General features: G+C 37.3%; 1 protein-coding gene across 17 annotated transcripts in view; it reads left to right on the forward strand.

Moving 5' to 3' along the window:
• ERC2 (ELKS/RAB6-interacting/CAST family member 2) overlaps positions 1-13921 on the forward strand; it is a 551724-nt gene that overhangs the window by 189432 nt on the left and 348371 nt on the right. For all 17 annotated transcript variants that reach the window (XM_068907565.1, XM_068907568.1, XM_068907571.1 and 14 more), the window contains one exon: positions 4359-4526. In XM_068907565.1, coding sequence (XP_068763666.1) covers positions 4359-4526 — 168 coding nt within the window. The remainder of the gene's footprint in view (positions 1-4358; positions 4527-13921) is intronic.

The following is a 13921-nucleotide window of genomic DNA, read 5'->3' on the forward strand; positions in this document are numbered from 1 at the left end:
GGAGACCTGTTTGGCTCTGGAGCAGCCAGAGCCCACTCTCACTTTGCAGAGAGAGAGGAGGGATGATAGGAAACACTGGGATTGGAAGAGGGGATCTGTTGCCTAAGAGTGTGTTTGAGCATGCTGTAGTCTTTCCTTCCCGACACTTGCACTGTCCCTGCCTGCGGTGGTGCTGCTGCGGTAGAGATTCTTTGGCCATTTCAAACCTTTTAGAACAGTTTCACAGTGCAACTCAGGCTGTGCTTCTGTCATACTTTTTAGCTTTTATTTGAAGCTACTAAGGCTGGAAAAGAATTCTTAAATGAAAACTGAAGTAGTGTTATATTAACATCAGTCTCTTGTGGAAGCTGGAGTTCTAAGCACAAATTATATCACTTATATCTAAATATATTCCGATCTTAAGCCTGTGTGCAACTTCCTTCAGAAGAATGAAATTCCCCCTTAAAGACGTGTTATCATTTTTAAATGTAAAAAATTATCATGGACCTGAAAGAATTGATCTAAGGTGTAACTATTCACAGGAATGTATCTGGAGTAAGCTAAGCCTTTTGCTAACCTAAAGGTTTTTGTGTGCCTAGTCTGACAGCTAATCAGTAAAAGGAAAGTCAGAGGTTGTGGGTCTACTGTGGAGTAGAGTTCTACAACATTGTAAGCATTTTTCCTCTCTGTATGAAAGAAAACTACCGTGCACAGTCTCTTGTCCCTCCTGGTGGAATTTGCATCTATTCATTCACAGGAAGTTCCATCTGAACCTGAGAAAAAACTTCTTCACTGTGAGGGTGACTGAGCATTGGAACAGGTTGCCCAGAGAGGTGGTGGAGTCTCCTTCGCTGGAGATATTCAAAAGCCGTCTGGATGTGATCCTGGGCAATATGCTCTAGGTGACTCTGCTTGAGCAGGGAGGTTGGACTAGATGATCTCCAGAGGTCCCTTCCAACCTAAACGATTCTGTGATTCTGTGATTTAGGAGTAGAGACCGTGTATAAGTTACTTTGTGTTCCTGGTTGTTTTTCTGCTGTGGATTTGTAGCCCATGCTTGGGAAATAGGGTTGGTTTATTTGTTTTTTCCTGCTGAGTAGGAGAGATGGTTAGTAGTGGAAGGAGATGCTTCTGGGTCCAGCCACTCAGTGCTCTGTAACTGCTGTATGAGGGCAGGACCAGGGCTGAGAAACTGATGTGGACTGGGCTCTACTCCCCTTCCCCACACAGAGGTTTTCACAGATGTGGATTTAAGAGCCACCTCCTCTTCCTCTTACCCCTGCTTGTTTTTCTTGCAAGTTTTAATGCTACAAATCCCTATCCCTGAGTTGAATTTAGTGGGATGAAGAGAGGTGTGGAAAGAAATTTGTGAGGAAGAGTGAGAATTGTCTGCTCAGCCCTTAGGGTAGGGAATGGATGGATAGAGAAGAAAAGACTATTGACTCAAACTGCCCCTCAGACGGGTTCAATCGAACATAACAGAACTGAATCTGGCAAGGTGCAACTGTGGCGGTAGGTGTGCGACAGTATTTTAGTGTCTCTTCTCCTAGATTGTAAGTTACGATTTGTTATCTAGCAGTCCGGAAAACTGAAATGTTTTGTGAAGAACAAGGGAGGCTGGACTTTGGGAGTTTGAGAGTGCACAAGGAATGCAGAACTGGATCCGTAAAGCTTAGCACTAACAATGGCTTGGGTTTGTTGTTCTTTTATAGTACTTAAAAGGGCAAATTTCTTAAGAAGAGCTCTTAAAAGGCTTGTATGGGGGGATCAAATTGCATAAGCCACTAAATTATACTATGTTTTTTCATGGTTATAACAAATTTTTCTATTGATTATTTTATTTAGAAATTTGTTTTCAGTAATATAAGAGTTACCTTAAAAAAAATCTCTTTTAGTATTTGGAAGCTTCTTACATGATGAAATCTATGTTTTGCCCCAAATTTCCCCACCCATGTTCAAAGCTCTGTTGATGGTGTGCTGCTCAGTGATTCATTTGTTAACTGCATTTCTGAATGGTGTGTGCATGCAGGGATGATCTAGTTGAAGTGCTCATTGAAAGGACCAATGCATGGGCCCAGTGCAACTCTTGTAATACTGATGGTTAAACCTAAACATATTCTTCATATTAAGCTGTTGAATTGGGATCTCTACTTTGTTTGTTTGTTTATTTGTTTTTTTTTAATTACAAAGGTGTTAATAGTAGAATTTAGGTGATAGTTTATCCTTTATTTGGCATTTACTGTTTTGAATTAATTTTTTTCCACCATAACAGCCTGTTTTGAGTTAGACATAGAAATTGATATATATTTTAAACTGAAGAGAGATATATTCCAAATCAGCTTAATTTCTGAGTTTTTTCCCTTACAGTTCTGTTTTATCTGTGCAACTTAGCCCACTCTTCCGTACAAATATTTTCATGAGTTCTTCCACAATTAATATGTTACTCTTAGTCTTTCTAGTTCAGTGGAATGTATAACTCCTCATTTTGCAAGACATGAAGGTCAGCATATAGGACATGCATCATATGTTGGACCCCCTATATTCTACAGTCAGTCTAAGTTTGGATCTTCTGATTTTTAAACAATTGCAATGTTGATTTCCATTTGCCCTGTTATTCTATACTATATAAGAGGCAGCAACAGCTTTAAAGCTTACAAGATTTCATTTTCCAGCTGTACTTTCTCTTGCAATTTCATCTTAAGGTTTCACTTCCACTTCAGCATCACATCATTATAAGAGCCCTTAAATATCTGCTTCACTGGGATGGAATTCCAGGATTATATTTTAACTTAAGGAAGTTGTGAAAAAAATCTGTGAATACCATTTTGAACCAGCTAAGACTAATAATAGTATGCTACAAGTTATTGAAGGTTGTCTCAGTGTGCATCTTAACATTGATTATTTCCTTTTCTCTCCTCTGAGCAGGATAACACCTTTTCCATTCAAATTAATTCATTATCCTATGTAGAGAGGTAATACTAAAAGAGATACTTAGGATTTTCAGCTGTGAGGTAGGATTGTTAAGTCAACTTGAAAAATATACACTTCCTTGTCTTGCTCTTTGTTTCTTCCCCCTTTGTGACATTTATTGTGTTTCCTCCTGGAACCATGTATATTTGTCTACTGCTGTGGTCCTCTCCATCTTTTCATATTGTTCTTACTTTCCTGTTTCTTGATCATACTCTTCAAAGAGCCAGTTCCTGCTTTTGTATTTCCTTGAACAGGTACCCTGTCAGTTAGATTTTACCTCTTCTCACTGCTTTGTTCCTTGTTTCACCAAATGTTTTTCTCTTTTCTGATGATGCTCTTTTTGCTACTGTCCCTGAAGATGGCCAGTGCTTTTTTTCTCCCCAGCCCACTTATTTGTAATGGAAAAGAGTCAGCTGTTTTCATCCTTACTTCCAAATTTTTACAAGTACCCAAGCTTTTAATTGCAATTAGCAGTAGAGCTCCTAATAGAAACAGCTGCATACAAATAGTGGCCAGCATCAGGTGACCTACAGATTTTCTCTAGCCTACCACCAAGTATTCTCCTGACGATAATTTGAGAACTGTTGAAATTGTGTTAAGAGAACAATAAGATTGCATTCTGGAGCATTTGTATAGCAAGAAATGAGAAAATATGGTTCATACATTTTCTGAGTACTTAGAATGCTTGCTCAGCTTCTGGTTTTTTTTTTGTGTGTGGGGGATTTTGTAGGGTTTATTTTGTAAAGGGAAAAAGCAGTTATGTCAGGCATGATGACATGGTTAGGTGTTTCCTTACTAAAAGTGGTGGAGAAGATGCTCCTGTGTAGGAAAACCCTTGGAAATATCCCTTATTTTACTTGACAAGAATTTGCGCTTACTATAGAAAGTATAATAAGGCCCACTCATTCATTAAAACACTTAGAAGATGTGTGTTGGAGAAAAGACCCTTGTCATTTCCCTGTTTGCTATGCGTCTTTAATTTAGTTTCCAGCTTACTGACCTGTGTCCATGTTTGCCTGTTGGCTATAGTACCTAGTTGTGCATCATGGCTTTAATAGTTAAACTAAATACAGGATATAAAGTACTGTTTTCAGTGAATTATATATTTAGTAAGTCAAGATGATTTTGGTTTAATCATTTATGTATATGTCAAGTTAGGGCTGTTTTAATGTTTTATTTCAAATTTGACTGTTCTACTCTTTCTATTAATGCTTTAGGGCTAAAAGTGCTTTCATTATTTTGTTACATTTTAAAATGGAAAAGAATCTCTTTGAGCAGAGAAAAAGTTTGGAAAGTCTGTATACAAAAGAAATTTCTTAAGTGACTAAAATCAGGGAGTTAGAGGAAATAACTAAAATGTGCTATTCATCTTTACTAAAACCAAAATATGTTTGTTTTACTCACTCTAGGTTGATGCCTTGAGGTTACGATTGGAAGAAAAAGAAACCTTTCTCAATAAAAAAACAAAACAACTGCAAGACCTCACAGAAGAGAAAGGAACCCTGGCTGGAGAGATTCGAGATATGAAAGATATGTTGGAAGTAAAAGAAAGAAAAATTAATGTTCTTCAGAAAAAGGTAAAATCACTGATGAAAGGATATCTTGTAAAACTTATAAAGAGAATATATTTATTTCTTAGAACGTATTACTTTTAAAATATTAAAAACATACAGGGAACCAGTCTATAGCAGTCAGGTCCCCCCACCCAGAGCCTCTTAAGGACCTTGTAGGGGTGGGGGGACCTAAATTAAGTCAATTATCTGCTTTCCCTGTGCAAAATAAGCTAATGACATTAAGAATGTAGGCTCTCTCCAAACAGTCTTATTAGCCTTATTTCTAGAGGTTCACAAATTTAGCTAACCCCATTTTCTCTGTTGGGGAGGTTACATTTAATCAATCATTATAGTTTCCACTTGGGAGCCTGAGGAGGAAACCTTTCCTGGAAAGGTAGCTCTGCATGGGTTCTGCACAGAGTAGTACAGTGTTTACTTATCGTGTCTTTCTCCTTGCACCCAGAAAAGTATTTATGCTAGCAGGTCTGTACTCTGTGTGTTATGTGTATCACTCTTTATTGTATATAGATGTACTTGTGAACATGCAGAGAAAAGGGAAAAAAAAGTTCATGAAATCATATATGTTTTACTACTTCTCCCCTCCATTTATAGCCAATCAAAGACTGACTATTCAATATTCCTATTAGTATGTAGGTTGTTCATCACAGAATCACAGAATCGTTTAGGTTGGAAGGGACCTCTGGAGATCATCTAGTCCAACCTCCCTGCTCAAGCAGGGTCACCTAGAGCATATTGCCCAGGATCACATCCAGACGGCTTTTGAATATCTCCAGCGAAGGAGACTCCACTACCTCTCTGGGCAACCTGTTCCAATGCTCTGTCACCCTCACAGTGAAGAAGTTTTTTCTCAGGTTCAGATGGAACTTCCTGTGGTTCAGTTTCTGCCCATTGCCTCTTGTCCTGTTGCTGGGCACCATGGAGAAGAGGCTGGCCTCATCCTCTTGACACTCCCCCTTCACATACTTATACACATTGATGAGATCGCCTCTCAGTCTTCTCTTCTCCAGGCTGAACAGGCCCAGCTCTTGCAGTCTTTCTTCAGAGGAGAGGTGCTCCAGCCCTCTAATCATCTTGGTAGCCCTCCGCTGGACTCTCTCCAGGAGTGCCATGTCTCTCTTGGACTGGGGAGCCCAGAACTGGACACAGTACTCCAGGGGAGGCCTCCCCAGGGCTGAGGAGAGGGGCAGGATCACCTCCCTCGACCTGCTGGCAACACTCTGCCTAACGCACCCCAGGAGACCATTGGCCTTCTTGGCCACAAGGGCACACTGCTGGCTCATGTTTAACTTGTTGTCCACCAGCACTCCCAGGTCCTTCTCTGCAGAGCTACTTTCCAGCAGGTTCATGCCTAACAAAAACCCAAACTGTTCTTTATTAGTGATGATGGACTTAGATACACATGTTATTCTACAATGTTATTGTGGTTTTTATCTAGTATTTATATATGGGATACATGGCCTAGTTGTGCTTCTTTCTGGGGTCAAAAATAATACTTAAAAAAAAAAAAAAAAGAAAGCCAAGTCTTTATTTTCCAGAAACTAAGAAGGCTGCTTTTGAGGCCCAGGGAATAAGAGTTAGCACAACTGAAATTAGCTACCCATCCATCCTCTTTAATCTTATTCTGCCGTCTCTTTCTGAATATTTGTCTTTTTAGTAATGCTGATGATGTAGAAAACAACAAACTTTAAGCCTTTTATTTATCTTGTGCTGAATGTTAGCTAATTTTAGACATCATTTGAGAGTTTTTGAAGAAAAGAATGAACCTTTTCTTGTGTTTTGTCCTTCAAAAAGCAAACCAGCAACTTACAATTTGTCTTCTATTTAGATCTGGAGGAAGTGGATCGGTAGGTAGAATGTAGATTCAGTGATCAAAATTGAATGATGCTGTAATTTATCACAGAGATGTCATCACTGTCAGTCATGGCTGCATACTCGGCAATATGCAACACAGTGGTGTTTTTTTGTTTTGTTTTAATAGAACATGGCTATTGTACTAGGGCTTGCAGATTGTCTTCATTAAGAAGTCAGGTACAAAAGAGGTGAGACAATCACTTCAAGCTGCACTGTCATTCTTATCTGAATCCTAGAATAAACACAAATTATAGTCTAGTGAGCTCTAGTATGCAAGGTGATAAGTAAATCCTGCCAAGAACTAAGTGCGAAGTGAGAGTTAATACTAAATTGATTCTTTAGAATTGGTAATTGCACCTGAATTTTTTGGACGTTTTAATCCTGGTTAATATGTTTCACCAGGGGAATTCTGAATTTCATGTTTTTTACTATGAGCTAAATACTGGGTTTACTTAGAGAAGGGTAAGCCTTGTTGATTACTTGCTTTAAAAATAAGAGTAATAATTCATTTACATCATGTCAGTTATGTATAGATTTGTTTGTCAGAAGTATTTTTAATAAACCCATTACCATAAAATGTAGGTTATAGCATGCTTAAAATAATAACATCAGGTCATCATTATATCATTATTTTGTTTCTAGTAAAAGAATACTATCTTTGAAAATTTATTTTTAAAATTACCTTCAGGTCACAGTTTAAGCTTTGGATCATTAGTTTGCTTTTGCCTCACTTCCAATATGTTTAAGGATAAATGATGATTTATCTAGAGAATAATTTAAGTGAAACATTGTCTTGCTTTAATCACCCCTATTTTTTAGATAAATTTAGAATGTGATACTATAAAGGATGCTTTCACTGTTTATTTTTCATGTGTCTGGTGTGCAACTCTGAAGAAGAAAATTTTGTATGTCACCAATGAAAATCCAGGCTTTTTAATGAACCTGAAAAGTAAATTCCATTTTTTCTAGTTAACCCAAGTGCCTATTATATCATGGCAGTGCTTATTGTATCATGAGTTCTTATGGTTAGACTCCTTGAGCATTCTTAGCACCCTTAGCAGCAGATATGATCCCATTTCTGGACCAGGATACTTCAATATATATGAGATGATGTTCAGCTGTTCACTGAGTGTCTGTCTACTGCTTTCAAGGAGCTTTCCTGCCATTAGTGCCCTGATAAGAATTCTCTGTGATAAATGATTTTATCCTTACTACGTGAAGTAATGTGTCCTGGGACATTCATACCTCACAGAACCTTTATGTTCTGCCTGAGGTATAGGGAGCACAGCTTCTTTCCGACTGTAGGCAAATGTTCATTCAGTCATGTGTATTTCAGAAATATGTTGGAGTATGTATAGTAGTTGCTCTTAGTGCTATACTATTCTTTTTGCAATATTTTTGAACAGTTACTGCTCAAGGATTCTCAAATAATATAGTAGCAGATGCTATTTCAAGAATAAAATTCTCTGATGCACCTATTTTCTTTCCAGTTTTAGCGGTATAACTTTCCTACAGCAACTGTATATGAGAATGCATTTTGCTGCAAAAAATATTTAATGTATGCTAACTGCAATAATTTTATCTTTTATGTGAATCTAATTATACTTTTATCCTTCTTTCCTCTTTCCTGGATTGCATGTGGCTCTTGCATTTCTCCAGCTGTTGGTCTTCATTTCTTTCTAGTCTTTTAGCCACTTTTTCTTCCACTAGTGTTTTCACTTCAAATCATGGCCATGAGACATTTGTGTGCTGAGCATTTAAAAATTCATTTGTCCGCTTTATGCACATACATGTGCCAATTTCAGTGGGTGGAAAGCAGTATGGACTATTTTTGGTTGACACAGAAAAGGTGAAATGGTTTGTTGGTCCCTCTAGTGGACTGTCCTTTTCTTTACATACCTTTTTTGGGGTCACTGAAACAGTTGCTATATTATTCTCTTGAAAATCCTTTTAAAAGGGGTTTGATTTAAAAGGAATTGCGCTTGTTTTTCTTCCTAAGTTCTCCCTAAACGTTAGATTCTTCATACTGTAATATTATAATGTTTGCATCCATTTTTTTGTGTGCAGGGCCAAATTTTATATCGGTATATTTTTATTTACTTTTGATACGAGGAGATGTGAATAGCCACTTATTTTAGTACCTTCACTTGTTGATGCAGGAGGGATGGCTGCATCTTTCTTACCTCAGCCTGAAGTACTTCACTGAGCCCAAAATAATATTTGTTGTAGTGGTTGCATTCAGGTAATTGAAGAAGGAAGAATTTGTACATAATGCTTCAAATTATCTGTCAGTAATACCCTGAAACAGAATAGGAATATGTAACTTAGGAAAATGCAATGTGTAATTTCATATTCTTTTTCTTTTATACATTACTATTATCTGGCATATTCAAAAATACGAAAGAGTATTTCTGAAAAAAAAGAAAAGCTTTCTTTTGAAGCTGGAATTGTTTATTCTCCTTTCTGGGCAGTTGTTTTGCTTGGGGGACAGAGGTGGTTCTGTTGAGGGCTCCCTAACAAAGACGTGGAGGCAACAAAAGAGGTGTGGTGGGTCTTACAGGATGGCATAGGAAGGAACACACATAAGGCAGTGTGTTGCAGAAGGTAATGGGCTAGATAATGAGCTAATAATGCATGTTCCTTTTATGCAGTGGTTTCGATGTAGTTTTTGACAAAATTTGAAAAAGCACCACACTGTTCAACCTAATTGGCTGGCCTAAGGGAGGCCCAGCACTGAAACTGCATGTATTTAGAGGATTTGGATCAAGGTAGATTGGGATGGAGTAATAATAAACTTATGTCAGTGTCAGTGGTGGAATATTACTTAATATTTCTTTCGTTTAGAATCTTTGGCACCACTGTTTCATTTTAGTGCCAGTAAAGTTGGGTATGCTGTTTTAATAGCCTTGTTTAACCTGGCAAAGCTAGTCTTGCACCTCGTATCTGTCATTTTAGCATGCAGAGGGGCAGACCTCAGAAATCTTTATGTATTTCTTACCAGAATATGCAAGCTCTTTGAATACAGCTGAATTGTAGATTGTGAGGCAGAAGTGTTGAGTTGGATGGCACTTCTTTCATGTCCTTTTTTGCTCCCAGCTTCTTTTATACATTGACTAAACCTGATGAGTTTTGTCTGTTAGAAATCTGTAGATATTTTTAAACCAACTATATACTCTGAAGTACGAGTCTTCTACGTTGAAAACAGTAGCTGTTTAGACAAGAACAGAGTTGAGGATGTACTGCTGGATCATATTAGGACAACATCTTGTGGAAATTCTTTTGTGGGGATTATAACAAAAGAACACTATGTAAAAGGGAGTAATAAAATATTCTACTTTCGCTTGCAACACAGCTTTTCATGTAAAAAGTTACAGTTTCCATCTTTAATAGTTTAAGCTTTGTGATTGATGAAGTGCTACATGACTGAGGGCCCTAACCTACCAGCTAATTAACATTTGTAGGAAATATCATAAAGTCTTAGCTGTAATGTAATAATTGGAATGTGTACTTGGAATGGCTGGACTGTGCATGCTAAATGATTGTCCAGCTCACATTAAATTAAAATATGCTTTACAGTTGCTTATATGCATTACTATTAGTTGTCTTCTAAAAATAGCAAATTTACATATTATCAGATAACTACACTACAAAAAATGAGTCCTAATCTTTTATTTAGAAATTTGTATCAGTATTATCACTTGACACAGGTATTCTGGCTGAGAGCACCACAGTTAAAACTTAAGAATCCAGAGTGATCTAGGAAGGCCTAAGAGACTGTTTTTTGTTTCATTTGATCTCAACATGTGGAAGGTGTAAGCACATTGCTGATAGAAGATGCATTTGACTTTTCACAGTTTAATCAGTTGGGAAAACAAGAGAAATCTATGTAAAGCATGTGGTCATGATGGCATGGTAATGGACATAATTATTAACTTTGCCAAATTCTTTCAGACTGTAAATAGACTGTTATGAGAACTAGAGTTTTGAAATTACCAAATCACAGTGTGCTACCCTACTGCTGGAGTGAGACAACAGATGCTGAATTTCTTAGCTCTTCCATAAAACAAACTAATGTTCTGACTGCAGACTGCAAATGTTGTGAAAACATTCAGGAGTGTCTCTGGCATTACATGCAAGCTTTGATGATGTTTTCAAAGCTGCTGTGATGACTATGGACTGGTATGTAATATTAAGAAATGTTTTTCCTAACAGTATAGCCCACTTTCAGGACACAATCTCCAGTGTATTGATTGTATTGAGTGTCACTCACTGCTTAAGGCTGCAGCTTTGCCTCATTAGATAATGTTAATTAGACAAGACAATCTAAAAGAGAGCAAAAAATAAATACAGACAGTTTTTCCATCATTGATTCCAATACCTTATCATGAAAATGGATCCCCAAGGGCTGTAATAAAGTACAACCTTGGGATGCTTAAACTTTACCCGTGGTACAAATTGAGACCTGCTGAATAAATACAGATAAAACTCAAGCCTAATCAGTGTCACTGTCTCAGTGAGTCACTGAGAACGTCAGTAAAATTAGAAGCAGTGATCGTTTTCACTTTGCTTTTAACTTTTTTCATTTCCTATTCTTTTTTCACACATTACATTTCTAAGTTCTCACAGTATTATGAAAAAGCACCCTTAAAATGTGATTTAGTATAGGTTAACTTAATGAGGCTAACTCGAATGTTCAACCAGCCTAGAACCACATCTATAATGGGTATTAGGTAAGTCGTTGGACCTTGAAATCCACAGTCATTGAAGCCTTCCAGTATGTGATTGAATCTAGTATCTTTTCCAATTAATTTACTGTTGAATGCAGCTAGAAGCCCAACATTTTGGGTTTTTTTCCTGATGACCTGCTTGCAACTGCTTCTTTCAGTCAAGTCTTCACTTTAAGAGGAGAACGGTTGGATTACAGTCTCCTGGTTACTGAGCCATTTGGAAAGTAAACACTCATCTCTATAGGAGAAGATAATCGAATTCCTCAAGTGAAATTTCATGAGATCATAAAATCTGAAAACTATTTTATCTCATGTCCGTTCTCTAAGCATGATTTTGAATATCAGATCCAGTGTGTATGTTGTAAATTATAGACCTGATGAACCTTCGATAAGCGAAGAAGTGTTAACTGCACCTGGTCTTGATGTTAAATTTATGTAGAGATCTGTTCATACTAATGTCTGAGCAGATCTCCTCTTTATCTTGGACAGCTGAAAAATTCATGAAATGGCTGAAAATGTGTAACATCAGATATTTGGAAGAATTTAGAAGAGTCTCTAGGTTTCTATATAAGAGACTGAAGCTACAAACATGTTCTACAGTGGACAGTAATTATTTGCCCAATATAAGAGGGAAGCATCTGCCCTTTGGGATAGCATTCACTTATTTGTTAGAAAATACTGCAGGAAGCAAGGTCTATGCAGGGTCAAACTGATGTAGCTCATGCACCGGTAATACAAATCTCTGAAGGAGTAACAAAGGAACCTGTTTGTACTTGAAAATCCTAATTGCGTTTTTAAATCCTAAAAGTTAAAAATAATTTGGCTGCCTTTGTACCTCCTCCATGGAAAACTGAGCATTTTGAACCTATAGTTTAATTCATTTGGGAGATTATGTGATAAGAGTTTGTTAGTGGAACTGAAAAAGGTACTACTTGTTATAACAAGAAATAGGCAGCAAAGAAATACGGAACCTTTTCCATAGGGAAGCAGAACTGCAGAAATAATATAGGAATTTTCATGGATGAGCAAAACTCTTGATCTTTCTGATTTTGTCACTGACAAAGTGCCCTTTCTTGAAATGATTTTAACGTGGATTTTCAAGCTGAGGGATTGTGAGTGAATGTTAAGGTACTGTAATGGTGCAGTGTTACCTGTTTATAAGGAATGTGGCATATGTGATTCGCAGAATATAAGATTGGAAGGAATATCAGGAGATATGTTCCATCTCTTTAGCAGACAACAGGGTCAGTATACTGATGCAATTCCTGGAAGGTGCATAAAATCTAGTCTGCAGACTTTCCTAGCTTTGCCACCTGCATGTTTAGTGAATATACTATAAAATGAATACCAAATGTGTGCCAGACCCCCTGGGGAACTGAGATCAATGAGTTTTTCATTTTCACAAGGAAGGCAGGCAGTGAATCACTGACACCTTCTCTCTGACAATAGTTTTTCATTAGGTTTTGTGCTCATTAATTTCAGTAGTTTTATTTTACAATTGTTTCATTGGAACTATAGTTCCCTAGCTTGCTTATATGTTCTCACTCATAGAGCGATATGAGAACATCATATGAAAGCACGTCAAAATCTCATTAAATCAAGGCATTGCGTGCACAGCTTCCTGTCTATCCACAAGGCCTAATACTATGTCACAGAGGGAAGTTAGATTAGTCTGACATCTTCCTGACAAATCTGTGCTCACCATTACTCATCTCTTTAGGTTTTGTTTTTGTTTTTTTGGGAAGGGGGATATTTTTTCCTTCCCACTTAAAAATAATTTGTTTGATCTTTGTTCTAATAGCCTAACTGCAATTTTTGGAAAATTAACTAGTCTGTAATTCTCAGAGGTCCCTGAGAAGTTTGAAATGTTGAAATCCTTTGTAGAATGCCCCCTTAAAAAATTGTTTGTTTTTTTTTTTTTATCTTAAATTCATATAGTGCTCATGGGTATCCAAACTCATTTTCATCTTTAATTCCTCAACCAGTTTCTTCTATGAGTGAACATTAAATCTCCCTTTCACTGTGTTCTGCATTGAACAAGTTTTCACCAACAGATTCCAAAATATTTGCTGCATAGTATATATCCTTTCAGTGATAGATATCTGAGCTGATGAAATTCTCTAATAGTTAACTGGTTATTAGAAAGGGAGGGAGAAGGGATTCTTATTCAAGTCCAATACATAAAAAATGGGAATACCAGATTTAAATTAACGTAGAACCACTCTTGTTATGAAAATATCACACTCGACTGACACATGTTCAGCAGCATCCTGGTTTACCCTAATGGTCTCAATCTTAGCAAGGTGGATGCTTCCTTAAGGCAAATCCAGAAACTTACTTAAAAAAAAAATCAGGTAAAGATAGTATCAGCAGCATTTGTAGATGTTGGGAGAGAGCTGGTATAGCTGTTACAGGCCTTCTCTTCTTATTCCATAAACAGATGCAGTAAATGTACAATTTCGGCATCTGCATCTGATACCTTAACATTGTTAGGACCTCTGGGAAAGTTCTGTCCTGCTGCTGTAGCTTCCATGTGCTATATTTTTGGGACTGAGAGTTTGACAGCTCTGAAAAAAGGAGAGGAGGTGGGGAGAATGAAACAGAAATCTAAAAACTAGCCAGAATCAGATCAGTCCCTCTCATGACCTTATTCCGCAGAGCTATTATTCCATGTGTTTTGGAACCTGACTGTTGCATGAGCTGAATCTTGAAGCCCTGTATGAGGAACAGACACCCCGAGATAAGTAGGTGAGAAGGGCATGTTTATTATCTGGTAGATATCCAAATAACTGTGTATTTGAATATAAAGATGTAAGTGCT

The sequence above is a fragment of the Struthio camelus genome, chromosome 14, assembly GCF_040807025.1.
Source record: "Struthio camelus isolate bStrCam1 chromosome 14, bStrCam1.hap1, whole genome shotgun sequence".
Taxonomy (NCBI): domain Eukaryota; kingdom Metazoa; phylum Chordata; class Aves; order Struthioniformes; family Struthionidae; genus Struthio; species Struthio camelus.